Source organism: Mobula birostris, chromosome 22 (genome assembly GCF_030028105.1).
Source record: "Mobula birostris isolate sMobBir1 chromosome 22, sMobBir1.hap1, whole genome shotgun sequence".
In the NCBI taxonomy this organism is placed as follows: Eukaryota; Metazoa; Chordata; class Chondrichthyes; order Myliobatiformes; family Myliobatidae; genus Mobula; species Mobula birostris.
In genome coordinates this window covers 26,755,858-26,773,833 of record NC_092391.1, presented here as the reverse complement: position 1 = coordinate 26,773,833, position 17,976 = coordinate 26,755,858, and the positions used below count along the sequence as shown (strand labels likewise).

The following is a 17,976-nucleotide window of genomic DNA, read 5'->3' as shown; positions in this document are numbered from 1 at the left end:
AGCGAACTGTGAAGCCTGAGAGAATCACACAGAGTAAACCTGCGCGAATGAGGTCATGGGGTTTCAAGATGGCCACCCCATTTGTCTTGTCCCCCTCACTAACCGAGCGGCTGTGGAACGCACTCACGGCCCTCCTCACCTTGTGCTGCCCGGCTCAGAGGAGCGCACATCCAACGCTTGTTTGCACTTCCCCTGACGCTCGTCCGAGAGTCCTAACAATGCTTCCCCTTTGTGTGCAGGTGTGAACTGCGAGGACGTCCTGGCTCCCTGCGCCAGTGAGCCCTGTAAAAATGGCGGTGTCTGCCACGAGTCCGAGGATTACGAAAACTTCTCGTGCGGCTGCCCAGAGGGATGGCAAGGTGAGTGGCGAGCCACGTGAGGTCTGTCACACCACAAAGCTTTGAGTGTGGAACATGCCAGTGCGCACAGCGTTACGTGGAGTAGTGTGTATAGAGCGATAAGCATGAAGTACTAGACACACACACACAGGCACACAGGACGTCAGACACGGAGCGCCTGGCATGCCGTGTCACAGAGAGGGGGCCCACGCAGAGCATCACACACAGTAGTTATTGAGATGCAACACAGAATAGGCCCTTCTGGCCCTTTGAGCCACGCCACCCAGCATCCCCCGATTTAACCCTGGCCCAATCACGGGACAATTTACAGTGACCGACTAACCTACAAACCGGTACGTTTTTAGACTGTGGGAGGAAACCGGAGCACCCGGAGGAAAGCCACACAGTTGCGGCAAGAACGTACAGACTCCTCAGAGGCAGCAGCGGGATTTGAACCCAGGTCGCTGGTACTGTAAAGCGTTGTGCTAACCACTGTGCTACCATGCCGGCCTAGAGGGGGCGCCACAGAGAGACCGTCAGCACGGAGTATACCATACACACAGCGTCGCAGAGAGACCTTCGGCATGGAGTATACCACACGCATAGCTTTGCAGTCAGAATGTCCACACATCAAAGCCCAGAGCTCCTCAAACCAGGCTCTCTTCGTGCACGCAGCTTCACATTCAGTCTGTTACGTGGTGTGGACCAAAAACCTCAAGTCTATTCAAATCCCAGCACAGCGGCTATGGCATTTAAATACTCTTAATTATCTGGAGTTTGGAGCAAGAATTAGAGTGAAGATTGCACAGATGACCGTGACCCTGAGTGACAATGTTACTAAAGCCCCTCCAGTTCACTGATACGCTCCAGGGAGGAGATCTGACACCTGACTCCGGAGTTGCCCTGCGTAACTGATTCTTAAATCCTTCAGAAATGTCCTAGCAACCACTATGTGTATCACCATCACCTTCTCAAAGGGCACACAGGGGCATAAATGCAGATTTTGCCACTAATAACAAGCCCCCCCTTGAATACTTTTTTAAAAAATTGCAATGAATATAGTCTGTTGCACATGGCAGTCAGGTGGTAAAATTTCATGCAGCTAATGAGTGGATTCCCTCTCTCTGCAGGCCAGACCTGTGAAAAGGATGTGAATGAGTGTGTGAAGAGCCCCTGTCAGAACGGCGCCACGTGTCAGAACTCGATGGGGGGATTCCTGTGCGCCTGCCGCCAGGGCTACACCGGGACCACGTGTGAAACTGACGTGGATGACTGCCAGCCCAGTAAGTGGGGCGAGAGCAGGAGCAAGGGACTGAAAGACTGAACGACAGAATGAGAACGTAGGGAGAGGGAGGGGGGTGAGGGACATGGATAGGAAGAGAGATACAGAAATGGGGAATTTTACAAAATGCAATAAGGAATTGGATACTGACACTAGGCTCAGTGGGGGGAACTCGTGCAGTAATGCCATGGACGTTCTACAAGCAGCTGAGAGGGCAATGAGAGCAGCGGTTTGACTTTTCACCCGGATGAGATAGCAGACTCTCTGAGCACTACCACAATAATGTCACACCACACCACTGTCCTAACAAATCAGAACTGCCCCTGACTGTTATGACATGCACCCGACTGTGCCAGCCTCTGCAATTTAGACGCTCTAACTCTCTGGAACATGGATAGAACTTCCTGAGTTCAGTACTACCTCTTCAGCAGTGTGGCTCTCCCTCATTACCATCCTATGACCAGGCCTTTGATCACGTGTTTGTTTGGTTCACCAACGAGCTTACTTTATTTTCCTGAGAAACGCCTTTGGGTGTTTTATTCTGCAAAGGGGGCCGTTGATTGGTGGCGGCTGGGAGTAACATCTTCTCCGTTCACCCCACGGCAGATCCGTGCCACAATGGAGGTTCCTGCTCTGATGGTGTGAACAACTTCCTGTGCCTCTGCCTCCCAGGATTCGGAGGCCCCAAGTGTGAAGAGGACATCAATGAGTGCGCCAGTGACCCCTGCAAAAACAACGGCAACTGCACCGACTGCGTCAACAGCTACACCTGTACCTGTCCGCTGGGTTTTGGTGGCATGCACTGTGAGAATAATGCCCCTGACTGCACAGAGAGGTGAGAGCAGGGAGCAGGGAGATGATGGGGTGCGGGAGGATGAGGAGAAAGGCTTTGGGGAAGAGGGACAGGAATGAGGAGAGGTGGAGAGAGGGAGCCCCCTCAGAGAAAGAGAGACGGCCAGAAAGAGGAAGGGATGAGAGGAGGGTTACAGATCGTAAGGGGAGCTGAGATGGTTGGGATTTTGAAAGAGTGGATTGAGGAGAGAGAATAAGGGTTTGGGAGAGAGGGCTAGAATGAGAGAAGACAAGGAAATAACTTTCCTACCTCTGACTTTATTTAATTCTGTTATTCTCTTCCTTACGATATTTTTTTTATCATATCTCACACCAATTTATTCCCAGTTTTAGTTTCCTCCACTTGTTTTTTTTTTTGGCCACCTGCTGTCTAAAATATTCCCAATTCTCATCCATATATTTCTCTTGGCAACATTTTAAACCTTTGTTTTTGATCTACGGTTCTTTGCCTTTTCAGTTAGCCATGGATAGATTACTTTTCTCAGTGGACTGTACATTCAATGAGAATTATGAAGTATTTCTTCAAATGATTTACATGGTCTTCCTATGGGGAAACATTTCAAATTGATTTCCCAACACATCTTTCATACCTGTGAAAATGCTTTATTTAATCCACATAATTCTGACTGAATTTGACGTGACCCGGCTGGTGGCATAGTGGCATCAGTGCCAGACTTCGGGCAAAAGGTCCCGAGTTCGAATCCAGCCAGCTCCCCTGCTCGCTTTCCATCCGTGCTGGGTTACGAGCTGGTGATCTCTTTGGAAACTCACCCAGCAGAAGGCAATGGCAAACCACTGCTGTAACTTGCCTCGTACGCGGTTCCCCACTACGTCAGAGAGGCGTGGAGGGAAATCGTCCGCTAACCGGAGAAACTCCGGAGGCGACATTCCTTTCCTTTCCTCCATTTGACATTTTTTTTCCCAGAAGATCAATTATCATGAGATGATTCCCTAATTCTGTCCCATTATCCGAGCCCATCCATGCTGTTTGCTCCAGGAAATGCTGCTCTAAATTCGACCACCATCTAAAGGTTAATTCCAAATCTTTGTGCTCATAATCATAGTTCCATAACGGCTGTTGGACCAAAGCAATTTCTCCCTAATTATGCAATTAACTGATTCATCTTATTATGAACGTCTTTTACATTCAGATATAATATATAATATCCTCTAGCAACAACCTTGCCATTTCTTTAGCGGTTATCTATTTTTACGAGGCCGAGTTGCTAGCTCAATGCTCAAGCCAGCACGGATGTAAAGCATGCAAGGAGCCGGCCGGATTCGAACCTGGGACCACTCAACTTGCAGTCAGGTGCCAATGCCACTACACCACGGGCAGCCTAACATTCAGATACAGTGCATTTAATTTTAACCTTCTTATTTTGCATTTTTTCCCCTCAATTTGATTTGGTTTCTTGTCCTTTTACTGTTGCACTCCACTTAGCATTAGTCAGCTGAACGGCCAAATCTTCTATTTTTAAATCCATATGGAGACAGTCTGAGAGGGAGGTGGTGGAAGAGCTGGGTGAGGAGGGCAGCAGAGAGAAGAGGAAGTCAGAGAGAGAGAGAGCATGAAGTAGAGGATGGAGTGAGAAAGGGAGAAAGAGTTAAGTCTGTAGGAGACCTTCCATCTCGGCTTCTAGACTAGTAGAGAGGAGATGACCTGAAGCTTGAGCTGAGAAGCAGGTTGTAAAGGACATCTTAGAGGAGGAAAGGCAGAGAGTTTAGGTCAATGACAGGTTAACCCCAATGGATATTCAAAATTATGAGATGGTTTTGATGAATGATGGAGAGGATGGAGAATCGTTTACTAGAGAACATTAGTTTCAGTTAGCTGGCAACTGAACAGCGATGTTGAGAATTGTTGAGGCAGTGGATTGTTGTGCTGTCTGAATGGGACAAGATTTGGTAATAAAGGGAATTAGATAAAGTGGCTCTTTCGGTGAGTGAGCAGAGGCACGATGGGCTGAATGGCCATCTCTGGGATTCAGAGAGCATGTTTCTATATACAATGTGCTTTCTTCCCCCAGCTCCTGTTTCAATGGTGGGACTTGTGTGGACGGAATTAACACTTTCACGTGCCTGTGCCCGACTGGCTTCACGGGGAGCTACTGCCAGCACGACATCAACGAGTGTGATTCCAAGCCCTGCCTCCACGGGGGCACCTGTCAGGACAGCTACGGCACTTACAAGTGTACCTGCCCCCAGGGCTACACCGGACTCAATTGCCAGGTAAACACCTGACGACCCAAAACAGCCCCCCCTCCCTCACACCCCAGGGGCTCTGAGGCACCGGGACTTCCCACCTGCAGCCAGACAGGGAGGAGGTGTCGATGAGGGGGGGAAGGCAGACAGTGAGGGCGAGGGTGGGGTCCCGTACAGACTGGATAGGGAGTGATCTCTTGGCGGGTGAAGGGAGGCGGTGTTGGTATGAAGGTGCGTGACATTTTACCAAATATTTCACAAGATGGTCAGCCAAGCTGTTCTGTGGCGGCGACGATCGGAGAGGCGGGGGCGGCTGATGTTACGGTGGGGGAGGGGGGCAGACGAGCGAGGCCCTGACCCTCTCTCCCCTTTTCCACCCCAGGACCTGGTGCGCTGGTGCGACTCGTCGCCCTGCAAGAACGGCGGCAAGTGCTGGCAGACGGGCACCACCTACCGGTGCGACTGTCAGAGCAGCTGGACGGGGCTCTACTGCGACGTGCCCAGCGTGTCCTGTGAAGTGGCTGCCAAGCAGCAGGGTAGGTCCCGCAGCCCTACTCATCCCTGCCGTGGCCAACCCATCTCCTCCCCCAGGCTTCTGTCCAACCCATTGCCACACCCACCCTTCTCCTCATCAGCCCCCCCACCCCCATTCACTGTGGCTTCACCAGCCCATGCCCAACACCATCTATCTCAGCCCGGGTCAGCAATGTCCTCCCATCGCTGTCTCTATACCTCGCCATTTTTTAACTCACCAGTGATCGCTCACTGTGGCCCCTTGCAGGGTCGCATTCTCTGAGCTTATCCCTCTTTTAAATACACACTGCTCCCCTCTCTGTGACCGTGCCACTGTCAGTGAGTGGATCCACCATGGGGCTATTGTCGGTGGCCCTGCCCCCTGCCCTTCCGCAAACAGACAAAGATAAATTATTTGATCCATTTTTCCACACGCACACCAAAGCGTCGAGACATTCAGTGAAATGTCTCATTTGCGTTGACGGGCACCACCTGCAGCTGGATGGGACTCTGACGTGCCCAGCACGTCCTGTGAAGTGGCTACCAAGCAGCCCATTGTTAGCAGGTTCCCAGTCACCCATGCCACCATCAGTCGTCGCAGTCACCACGAACCTCGTCATTAATACTCCGTTAGCAGTCCTGCCGCTGTTGGCTCATCCTCATCCTCCCCCTCTGCAGTAGTCTCCATCCACCCTTTCTCGCTGACTCTCTCCTGGTTAACGTTCCGATCTGCAGGGGTGAAATCGGGCCAGCTCTGTCGCAACAGCGGCATCTGCATCGATGCCGGCAACACGCACCGCTGCCAGTGCCAGGCAGGTTACACGGGCAGCTACTGCGAGGAGCAGGTGGACGAGTGCACTCCCAACCCCTGCCAAAATGGAGCCACGTGCACCGACTACCTGGGCGGCTACTCGTGCGAGGTGAGCTGCTGCGACTAAAGTTCAGGGTGTGAGATCAGGGGTTTCGGGGGTCACTGTCAGAGGGCACTGGTCGAAAATCTCTGTGTCCCAGCTCCATTTATCAAGGGTGCGCATATCAAGGGTTAGCAGAAGCAACCATCTTTGTGGGTCGTTATCAAGGGATGGTATTATTCTGCTCCAGGGTACTATGGAAGTGAAGCTCTTCTTATCATTGGCATTCCATGACCTTGCTCCAGTTTCTAGGAATATTCCAGGTGTGATTTTTGCTCTCACACCTTGTGCAGAATTAGTTTTTTAAACTTGATTTTCTTTCTCTCTCTTGCTCTCTCTCTCTCTCATTTGCTCTCTCACCCCTCTCTCCCTTCTCTCTCTGTCTCTCTTCCCTCTCTCTATCCCCACCCCTCTTTCTCTCTCTCTCTCCCACCTCATATCTCTGTACCCCTTTCTCTCTCCTTCACCTCTTTCTCTCCCTCTCTCTCCCCTCCCCTATCTTTCTTTTCTCCTTCTCTCTCCACCGCCCATCTCTCCACCTCCCTTCCCTTCTCTCCCACTCCCTCTTTGTCTTTCTCCCTCCCTCTCTCTCTGCCCCCTCTGTTATATCTCCCTCTCCCTCTCTTTCCCCCTCTCTCTCCCTCTCCCTCCCCCCACTCACACTCTCTCTGTCTCCCCGACCCCCTATCAATTGCAGTGTGTTGCCGGCTATCACGGGATCAACTGCTCGGAGGAGATCAACGAATGTCTTTCCCATCCCTGCCAGAACGGTGGCACTTGCATCGACCTCACCAACACTTTCAAGTGCTCCTGCCCTCGGGGCACACAAGGTAAGAGTTGCTTTGAAGTGGTTTGCTGGGATTTCCATCTCATTGGGCACCACGTGGCCCTGTTTCTAAAGCTGCATCACAAAGTTGATAAACTGGACCCTCTGCTCTCTTTAGTCACTGCCCCTGGTGGCATGGATAAGCCTCAGATGTTTTCTCTGCCTTTCCCCAGATCTCCTCTATTCCACCCAACGCCAGCCTTCGGGCAGTAGAATGGATGAGAAGCGTGGGAGAGTTACGACTGGGATAGTGGGATGGGAGCGGGGTACTTTCTGATGTTACCCCTCCAGGTTTGGGTGTGAGCACTGAGTGTCAGATGGCAGATGGCCTTGCATATCATTGGCCTTAGTATGGGGAAGGAGGACAAGAGATGCAGGGATTGAATATCAACATCCCAAAGTCAGGTCAGATGGGAAAAGTGACTATTCCTGCTGCTTGGGATAAAAGAAGGAAGTGAGGAGTGGCTTAGGTGATACTGGGTGAGATTGCTGGATTTAAGTGAGATGGGGAAATTGTATTTCATTCCTCATTCAGTGGCGTGCAGAGAGTTCTGATTATTACAGCCAAACCAGGTGCGTCCATGAGCGTTTTTATGGTAGATTGAACCAGAGCGTGCGCTGGCCGTCCTGTTTCCTGACGCCATTCCTTGGCCCTCTTCCCGCAGGCGTGCACTGCGAGATTAACCTGGACGACTGCAACCCCCCTGTGGACTCCCTCACCCAGGAGCCCCGCTGCTTCAACCACGGGCGCTGCGTGGACCGCGTCGGCAGCTACAGCTGCATCTGCCCGGCCGGCTTCGTGGGTGAGCGCTGCGAGGGGGACGTCAATGAGTGCCTGTCCAACCCCTGCGACACGCGCGGCACTCAGAACTGCGTCCAGCTGGTCAACGCCTACCACTGCGAGTGCAGGCCTGGCTATACAGGTGAGGCGCAGGCACTGAGCAGCGGGGGAGTGGAGTAGCGGGGACGAGAGGGGAAACGGGGGGGAGGCAGTGAAAGAAGCCGAGCTCTTATCCCCCCCCCACGCTGACCATTTCCTCTGCACTCTCCTTCCAGGCCTCCGGTGTGAGCGAGTGTTCGACGGCTGCAAAAGCCGGCCGTGTCGCAACGGCGGGACCTGTGCCGTCGCCGGCAACATCGCCCGCGGCTACATCTGCCGCTGCCCCCCGGTAAGTGCCGCGACGCCCCAGGCTCCGTCCCCATCTCACTGCAGGTGACCCTGAGGATTTCTGCACACGTCCCTGGCCAGCTTATTGTGACGTGCCCTCTGCCACGCTCTCACAGTCCATAAGCTGCATCACAGGGTCAACTGGCAGAGGGCCAGAATCGGATTTATCACAAAGCTATATTGTGAATTGTGTTGGTTTGTGGCCGTGGTCACGTGCAAAGCATTATAAAATTACTATAAGTTAAAATAAAAAATAAATAAATAGCATGAAAGAGGAATAGTGAGGTAGTTTTCATTAGGTGTATCCTCGAATAGTGAGGTGGTAGTGTTCATGACCTACCCAGTCCTCACCCACAGACACTCATCCTATAGTGATAACCAATTTTCCTCACTCTCCTTATTTTCCTCAACTTCCTTTATTAACTCTCCTGCTCTCCTCCCCCTTCTCCTACCTGCATTTCTTACCCATCTCTAACACATGCTTTACGGTACCGTTTACAGTGATATCCTATCATAGAAGCATAGAAAACGTACAGCACAATACAGGCCCTTCGGCCCACAAAGCTGTGCCGAACATGTCCTTACCTTAGAAATTACCCAGGGTTACCAATAGCCCTCTATTTTTCTGAGCTCCATGTACCTATCCAGGAGTCTCTTAAAAGACCCTATTGTTTCCACCTCCACCACCGCCGCCCGCAACCCATTCCGCGCACTCACCACTCTGCGTGGGAAACTTACCCCTGACATCTCCTCTGTACCTACTTCCAAGCACCTTAAAACTGTGCCCTCTCGTGCTAGCCATTCCATCCCTGGGCAAAAGCCTCTGACTATCCACATGAGCTCCTTACAAATCCATGCTTCTTTAAGCTCTGGGAGGAGACAGGAGTACCAAACCTGCAGGGTCACAAGGAGATCATGCAAACTCCACACAGACAGCATTCCAGGTTGGGACTGAATCTCTGCAAACGTGGGGTGTTACTGAGCCCCTCATGGGGTGGGGCGGGGGGGTGCTTTATATGTTCTTGCCTCATGTCCTTTGACTGAAAGCCCCCGTCCTTCTCCATTTCTCCTTGGCAGGGCTACGAGGGAGCCTCGTGCGAGAACCAGGCGAGTGTCTGCAGGAGCCTGCATTGCTATAACGGTGGGACGTGTGTGCTGCGACCCGGCGGTGCCCCTTACTGCGTCTGCCCGGCAGGCCGAGGGGGACCCGACTGCCGGCAGCCGGCTGGCAGCCCCTGCGAGCCCAACCCCTGCTACAACGGCGGGACCTGTGAGCGGGCGCCCACCGAGCCCTTCTACCGCTGCCGCTGCCCCCAGAAGTTCAACGGGCTGCAGTGCTTCATCCTGGACTACAACTTCAGCGGCGGGCGCGGCCAGGACATCACCCTGCCCCCCAACGTCGAACTGGGATGCGAGGTCCCCGAGTGCTCCCGCCTGGCCGCCAACCGGCTGTGCGAGGCTCGCTGCAACACCCACGCCTGCGACTGGGATGGCGGAGACTGCTCACTCAACTTCAATGACCCCTGGAAGAACTGCTCGCAAGCCCTGCAGTGCTGGCGCTACTTCAGCGACGGGAAATGCGACGAGCACTGCAACAACGCCGGCTGCCTGTATGACGGCTTCGACTGCCAGAGTGTGGAGTCACAGTGCAAGTGAGCGCCAGGGCAGCGGGGACTGGGGCGCCAAGGGCAATGGGCTCCAAGGTGGGCAGGAAGGACAGGGGTGTCCCTGGGACGGAAGGCTTCAATTCAGCAGGAAGGGAAGTCAGCGAGGAAGGGGAGAGAGGAAGAGTGAAGAGGACGTGGCGTCAGAATAATCAGAATCAGGTTTATTGTCACTGACACACCGTGTTTTGAAATTTGTTTTGTGGCAGCAGTACAGTGCAAGGCATAAAACATTACAGGAAGAGAGAGAAGGTGTAGAGCGAGAGGGGAGATGTTCGTGTTGGAATTGGCATGTTATTGGACTGGGTTACACTGAACAGCTTTTGTTGCGTTCCATATGTCAGGACACCATCACCATCACCGTCGCTGTGTGCCATGTGGTATTGACGTGGGCGGTCACGGTCTTTCCGTGACCGTGATTGTTCTTGGCAAATGTTTCTGCAGAAGTTGTTTGCCGTTGCCTTCCTCTGGGCAGTGTCTTTCCAGACAGGTGACCCCAGCCATTATCAATACTCTTCAGAGATTGTCTGCCTGGCGTCAGTGGCCGCACCAGCTGCTCATACAACCATCCACCACCTGCTCCCGCGGCTTCGCGTCTCCCTGATCAGGGGGCTCAGTAGGTGCTGCACCTCGCCCAAGGGTGACCTGCAGGTTAGCGGAGGGAAGGAGTGGCTTTCACCTCCTTTGGTAGAGACGTGTCCCCACACCGCCACCCATCAGGACATAAAGATAGAAAAGAGGAAAGCAGAACGCAGAATATGGTGGCTCAAGAGGTCCTGCAGGGGCTGGCAATCTTGAGCCACGCACACAGGAACTCAGCAGGTCAGGCAGCCTCCATGGAGGGCAATGAATGGTCGATGTTACGGAATGAGACCCTTCATCCTGGCTCATTCATCCTGATGAAAGCTTTCGGCCCAAAACATCAACTGTTCATTTCCCTCCATAGCCGCTGTCTGACCTGACGAGATTCTCCAGCACTTTGTGTGCATTGATGCTGGGTACAGTGTTTCAAAAGCAGACCGAGTACATTGCAGGTGGACAGATGAAGTACCGGGGCCACGGTGAGGTGGACTGGCAGGCGACGAGGTTCATCTTTTTAGTCAATGGCAGGTCTGTTCATGAGTTTCCCTTGAGGTGGAAGAAATCCTCCCCAGGTTGCAGGCATTCCTAACCCTTTTTGTGCCATGGACCCCTACCATTAACTGAGGGATCTGTGGACCCCAGGTTGGAAACCCCAGCCCCAGGCGCACAGGGGTGAGATGGGACTGCGGGGAGGGAATGACAAATGGGATTCGGGGACAGGACAGTGTTGACGTGACGCTGTGATCCCGTCACCGTGTAACGAGTTGTCCCTCTCCGCCCCAGCCCCCTCTATGACCAGTACTGTAAGGATCACTACGGCGACGGACACTGCGACCAGGGGTGCAACAACATCGAGTGCGAGTGGGACGGCCTGGACTGCGCCAACGACAAGCCTGAGAAGCTGGCAGATGGGACCCTGATGCTCATCGTGCTGGTGCCCCCCGAGCAGCTGCGCAACAACTCGGTCAGCTTCCTCCGCGAGCTCAGCCGCATCCTGCGCACCAACGTCAAGTTCAAGAGGCACGCGGACGGCAACGAGATGGTGTACCCCTACTTCGGGAACGAGGAAGAGCTACGCAAGCACCACGTGAAGAGGTCGCTGGAGGATATCAGCAGCCATGTCACTGGTGTCTTCAGGACTGTCAAGCAGTCCCTCTACACGATGGTGAACCCCAGGGTCCGCAGGGAGCTGGATGAGCGAGAGGTCAAAGGGTAAGTGCCAACACTGTCCCCTACGATGGTCACTCACCATCTCCCGATCACCCTATGTCCTCCTTGACTAAGTGGTCAGCCCCTTTTCTCACCTCTGGGTTAACGTACAAAGTAAATTTATTATCAACGGACATGTATGCCACCATATACAACTCAGGGACTCATTTTCTTGCAGGCATTCACAGTAAATACAAGAGACACAATAGTATCACCCAACAGGACAGACAAGTGAAGCCAACTTCAGCCTTATCCTGACTGGTGTATTCAGTGCGATCCCCTGGGTCTGTTGCTCTGTGACGATCAGTACCAAGGGGCCGTTAGATCAGTGCAGGTGTATTTCTTAGCCCAGTCTGCTATCTAGGCGCTGAGATTCTTCAGCATTATTATTTTTTCAGTACTTATTTAGAGATGCAGCACTGCACCAGGCCCAATGAGCCCGCCCTGCTCAGTTACACACACGTGACCAGTTAAGCTATGAAGCCATGCGCCTTTTGGAGTGTGGGAGGAAACTGGAGCACCCGGAGGAAACCCACGTGCTCACAGGGGAGTACATACAAACTCCTTACAGACAGCATTGGAATTGAACCTGGGTCCCTGGCACTGTCACAGCATCATGCTACTCGCCTGCCCAAACAAATATGCATTTTCAAACGGAACTGTTCCCTTTATTCTACTTATTCAGTTCTCAATTAAAAACCTATCTATCCATCTATCTATCTAATTATTATTTCAATGATGATTAACATGAGCTACTTCTCAACCCTCCCCATCCAACACAATCCCCGTAATACTCCATTCCCTCCTCACTGTCTCTCTCCCTGCCTCTTTCTATAATGCAAGCGAAGGAGAACATCCCGTGCACCATCAACCTTCAGGCCATGCCATCCAGGGACTTGTGCTAGTATTATTTGTGTGACAGTATGTGCTGGATCATAACTATATATGCTGTGTGTGACTGTATGTGTTAGATCGTAACCATATGTGCTGTGTGTGACTGTGCTGGATTGTAACCATATGTGCTGTGTGTGACTGTACTGGATTGTAACCATATGTGCTGTGTGTGACTGTGCTGGATTGTAACCATATGTGCTGTGTGAGACTGTACTGGATTGTAACCATATGTGCTGTGTGTGACTGTACTGGATTGTAACCATATGTGCTGTGTGTGAATACATGTAACGTGTTTTGCCCTTTGGCCTTGGAGGAACACTTTCATTCAGCGGTATACATGTGTTTGTTTGAGTGAGGATTAAACTTGAGCATGAGCAAGTGAAGAGAAGAAGAACTTGAGGGGAAGGAGAGTGGAGAATGGTATTTGCCTCAATTATTTCCTCTGATAGAAAATTCCACATCCACATTACCCTCCCGAGAACCTAATCCAGACCTCTGGTCATAATTACCAGTGGTTCTTATGAGTCCTGGCTTCTGAGGAAGCAAACAAAATCTTCCCTGCATCTACCCTGCTTTTCAGAATCTTGAAGACATCGATTGAGTTTTTCCTCCGGCTTCCCAATTGACAAGGGGCAATGCCTTGAACAGAACTTGTAGATGGGACACGTTCAGTTGTTTCTGACACGTGATCACGATGCTGTTGGTACCCCGATAAGTGTAGGGTCATGTTTGCCAGGGATCCTGCTCTTGGTCTTATTGTGAAACCTACACACACACACTCTCACACTCACACTCACACATATACACAGGGCTCACTAGTACAATTGTGTTTAGTGTGTTAGCTACGCCTCTGTCACTTTGCGTTCGAGGCCCACTCGGGGATCTGATTTCAGCCTTCAGGCTGTAGTCCCGATTCCTGCTGAGTTTCCTATAGTAGAAATACTCCATTAACTGTAAAATGCTTGGTGAATGGCACAATATAAATTTGAGATCTTTATTTTTCTTCCTCAAGATCAATCATTTACTTGGAGATTGACAATCGGCAATGCTATCAGACTTTCTCAGACTGCTTCAACAGCGCGGCGGATGTGGCAGCATTCCTGGGTGCCATGGCCTCTCAGGGCAGCCTACAGCTCCCCTACAACATCGAGGTCGTGCAAAGTAAGTGGAAGTTCCCCTTCTCCTCTGATGATCGCCCACCCACCTCCCCCAACCTGAAATGAGAGGAGAAGGACGAGCAAACTGGTACACTTTCCAACAGTATAATTAACGACATCTCGAAGGGCCTCTCCTAACCCGTTATCAGCTGCCAAATCATTAAGGCAAAAGAAAGAATTGATCGGAGTGCTTGAGAAGTTGATGTCTTTGTAGTTGGGATCCATCAGTAATTCCTAGGCTTTTCGCAGATTAATACCGCTGCACTAATTTGATGATTGCTAAATCCTTTCCCCTCACATGAGGGAGAAGAGTTCGACTTTCTTCAAGTCTAAAGGAAAGAAAACAAACCCCGGGAGCGTTTTGGGACGGTTTCCTCTCCCTCAATTGTTTTTTGCATTCTGATTATCCACCGTTTAACTGACCTTGTTTTATAACACAGGCTGAATCGTAATCGCTTTTTGTGCGTACGTATAAAATGTAATGCTCACGGTTTTCGATTCTACTGCTGCTCATAGATACTTTCTCTCTCTCTCTCTCTCTCTCTCTCTCTATCTCTCTCTCTCTATCTCTCTCTCTCTCTCTCTTTCTCTCTTTCTCTCTCTCTCTTGCTCACCGTCTGGGCCTCGCTCTGCCTGTCTCTCTGCCTCTATCTCTCCACATCTCACCACCTCGATCTTCCTTTGCTTCCTGATCATACGGCTGGGTTTGATGAATTCCACCTCCTCCCTTCTCTGCAGGTAAAGGCGATGAGAGGCCTCCTGACGTTAAACTCTACCCCATGTACGTGGTGGTGTCTGTGCTCATCTTCCTCGCCTTCATTGGGATGGGGGTGCTGGTGTCTCGCAAGAGGCATCGGGAGCACGGGCAGCTCTGGTTCCCCGAAGGGTTCAAGGTCACCGAGTCCAGCAAGAAGAAACGTCGTGAACCAGTCGGCGAGGACTCTGTCGGGTTGAAGTAAGTTGGGTATTTTACCCGTTTGCTGACGCATTGGATTTCTGGTTCTGGTTTCTAGGTGATGCCCAGTTAAGGAGGTTGCCAACTTGTTTATGCAATGGGGGTTTTAACATTCGGCAATAACCTGCTTGCTCCAAAGGTGTGTGCTTGTTGAAATATTGCGGTGGGGAGGGTCCTTGTGAAGCGTTGTGTAGAACTGAGTCGACAGATTCTCTGTGTAGTTCCTTCCTCTCCCAAACCTCCAGAGCTCCACCAAATCCCCAAACGTGGGCAAAGATTACTCACACACACTGGCCCATTCATGTGCTTAAGATTGTTTATAGTTCTGATTTACAGTGTCCTTTGTCCGAATATCTTGCCAGCTCATCTGTCTCCCCTTATGTGTGTGTGTGTGTGTGTGTGTGTGTGTGTGTGTTTAGGCATGTCTACATGTCTGTCTGCAGGACTGCCTGTTTAGCTTCTTCCCTGCAGCCTCTGTCCGCCTGCTCTTTCACTCTCACCCTGTGTATCTGCTTCAGTATCTGTCTCTCTGCGTGCCTGTCTGCCTTCTAGACACACCTGCTGGCCTGTTTGTCTGTCATAACTACCTGCCTTTTTGTTGACTGTCTGTGTTTGAATGCCTTAATGTCTGTCTATCTGTCTGTATGTTTGATCCCAGCCACCTCCCTTCTGTCTGTCTGACTGCTTCTCTGATTATCAGTCTGCCTTTCTGGGCTTTTTTCCCCTCAGTCTATCCCTTACATTTTCTTATCTTACCCACCCTTTTATTTCTGTGCGTGTTTACTTCCTCAGGTCCCTGTCTCCTTTTGTTCATGTATGCTAGGTATCTACCACTTGTTCTACGCTTTGTGTCTCTCGATAGCTCTGTTCAGATTTACATCCAGTCCATGTTGGTGTTGGTCCTTAATGTCCTCGTATCCAACGTCCCATCCTGTTTCCATTCGCCTTATTCTCCTTGACCACTCATCTAACCCATTGTTAGTCTTTTATCCTCCTTCCATCTTGCACAGACCACATTGTAAAAACTGGATTTTGCTGCTTTTTGTACTAAACATCTCATTTTATTTCTGTATCCAGTTCTACTAGTCTCTCAATCCAGCACAGTTAGATGGACCTATCTACATATGGTCTTATTCCTTCATAACTTTAAACTTCTGCATAGAGCTGACCCTTAATCTCCTCGGCCAACTTCCAATTGTATTTCTCAACTTGATTCCTGAGTCAAACCTCCCTACACCCTCCATATCCTTCAATACTGTGAATCAGGTCCTGCAGCAGAATTTTCAACACATTTTTTAGATCTCCTCCTACCAGTCTCAGAGCAAAGAACAATTTCTCCTGCTTCTCCACGTTCCTGAAGACTAGTGTTTGTGGTGCCATTCTTATCCAGATCTCTCTCTCAACCCCCTCCCAACTTAAAATAATTCTTTAACATTTAGTCAGTGATCTGCAAAGGATTGTCAAAACTAATGTGCTTTACTTCTGCAAAAATTTAGAAATTCATATCTTTAATGAGAAATTTCATTAGAAGTTTTCTTTATCACAGATTTGGGACTACCTGGCATGGAATTACCCAGGATGCCAGCTATCTAGCTGACTATTAGCTGTTGTGATGCTCTCACCTTTAATCAACTCTTCCAATGTTCCAACTTTTAATAGAACTCAAAAACCTGCTCATTCTTGGTGCTCCATTGCAGGTTTATTCTCAGAAGAACCCTAAAATATCAATTCTGAGGGAGAAATAGTTGTCCTCTATCATACACACGTATTTACAGATCTCATTTATTCTGCCCTCTGCTCTCTTACACACTACTGCACCATTTGTCTCTCTGTTTCAATTTGTTTTTCTCCTTTTATCTTTCTTTCCCTTCTCCGTTTCTCTTAAGATCCTCAGATGCACCCGATCAGCTTCATGCATTAACTAACCTCTCTCTCCCCTTTCTGTTCTTACTCCTTCCCCATCTTTCCTTTCTTCCTCTCATGTTTCTTCACTCATTTCCTCTCCTCATTCCCCTCCTTATCTATGTCTCCTTCCTCCTTCTCCTCCCTCTCATCTACCTCCCATCTATCTCCTCTATTGTTCCTTTCTCCCATTCTTTGTCTCCCCTTCATTCCATAATACCCTCCTTCAACTCCCTCTCTCCCCTCTCTTCCTTCTCTCCCACCGACTTTAACTCCCTCCCTCTCCCTTTCTCTCCTCTCTCCCCTCCTCGCTCTTTCCTCCTCTCTCTCCCCTCCTCTCCCCCCTCCTCTCTCCCCCCTCCTCTCTCCCCCCTCCCCTTCCCTCTTTCTCGCCCGTCTCTCCTCCTCCTCCCTCCTCCCCCTCTCTCTCGCCCCTCTTTTCTCTCCTCTCTCTCTGTCCCTTCCTCTCTTCTCTCTCTCTCTCACTCTGTCAGCTCACCTCCGCCCACCACCTGTCTCCCCATCAGCCTTTGTCACCCGGGAATCTGGGAATCACTTTGTTTGTCGGGGCTGGACTGCTGGGTGATATATTTCACCCTGTGAGCAGGTATTTAGATAGCAGGGGAGACAAGGCACAAGGTCACTCTCCTCTTGGTACCTTTCACAGGCCACTGAAGAACGTTTCTGATGGAGCTCTCATGGATGACAACCAGAACGAGCACTGGGGTGATGACAGTGGAATAGACACTAAAAGATTTAAGGTATAGAACCTCCATGTGACAAATATGAAACAGAACAACACGCATCCCCGCTCACCCCTTGGCCCCCAGCTCTCTCCCAGTCTTTGTGGACAAGAGGATCACAGGCCCATTCATTCAGTATTCAATCCGCCATTTCCAGTCGGAATGACACTGGTCGAAGAAGAGGAATGTGACTCTAATAGTACCTCGGACCTCCTGTCGGAGGCTGACTGGGGAGAGGGATGAGCACTCTCATCTCTTGGGCTGAAACCTACCCTGTGATTCACTCCATCCAGCTGGATCAGTTCCAGTATCCACCCACCCACCTCATCACTAGCCCAATACATTTCTCTAACACCTGGGGATGGCAGTACCCTGTATTATTTCATCACTCCTCCCCTCCTGCTCCATTCCATTGCACTGGGACTTTCCACCATGGAGGGTGCTGGGCTGCTCCTGGATGGCTTTGCGCGCTCTCTTTCTCTCTCTCGCCATCCTCCCCTCCCTCTCTCCGTCCCACTCGCTCGCTCTCCCTCACAAAGCAGCGCTGAGACGCTCTGTGACGGTTGTGCTCTCTGGCAGTTTGAAGAGCAGGCGATCCTGGCGAACCGCGAGGACCACACTGACCACAGACAGTGGACCCAGCAGCACCTGGACGCCGCTGACCTTCGGCTCCCGAGCATGGCACCAACCCCGCCCCAGGGTGAAATTGAGCCTGACTGTATCGATGTCAATGTCAGGGGCCCAGGTATGTTACAGGCTCTCACTCGGTCTATGA

At 51.0% G+C, this 17,976-nt stretch overlaps 1 protein-coding gene across 2 annotated transcripts in view; it reads left to right on the top strand.

The window, feature by feature from the left end:
* Positions 1-17,976, top strand: part of notch1b (notch receptor 1b) — a 119,824-nt gene that overhangs the window by 83,701 nt on the left and 18,147 nt on the right. For both annotated transcript variants that reach the window (XM_072240432.1, XM_072240431.1), the window contains 15 exons: positions 240-359; positions 1,469-1,621; positions 2,227-2,455; positions 4,503-4,704; positions 5,060-5,213; positions 5,926-6,110; positions 6,799-6,931; positions 7,593-7,850; positions 7,984-8,096; positions 9,173-9,747; positions 11,125-11,553; positions 13,457-13,605; positions 14,340-14,556; positions 17,126-17,219; positions 17,781-17,946. In XM_072240432.1, the coding sequence (XP_072096533.1) occupies positions 240-359; positions 1,469-1,621; positions 2,227-2,455; positions 4,503-4,704; positions 5,060-5,213; positions 5,926-6,110; positions 6,799-6,931; positions 7,593-7,850; positions 7,984-8,096; positions 9,173-9,747; positions 11,125-11,553; positions 13,457-13,605; positions 14,340-14,556; positions 17,126-17,219; positions 17,781-17,946 (3,177 nt within the window). The remainder of the gene's footprint in view (positions 1-239; positions 360-1,468; positions 1,622-2,226; positions 2,456-4,502; positions 4,705-5,059; positions 5,214-5,925; positions 6,111-6,798; positions 6,932-7,592; positions 7,851-7,983; positions 8,097-9,172; positions 9,748-11,124; positions 11,554-13,456; positions 13,606-14,339; positions 14,557-17,125; positions 17,220-17,780; positions 17,947-17,976) is intronic.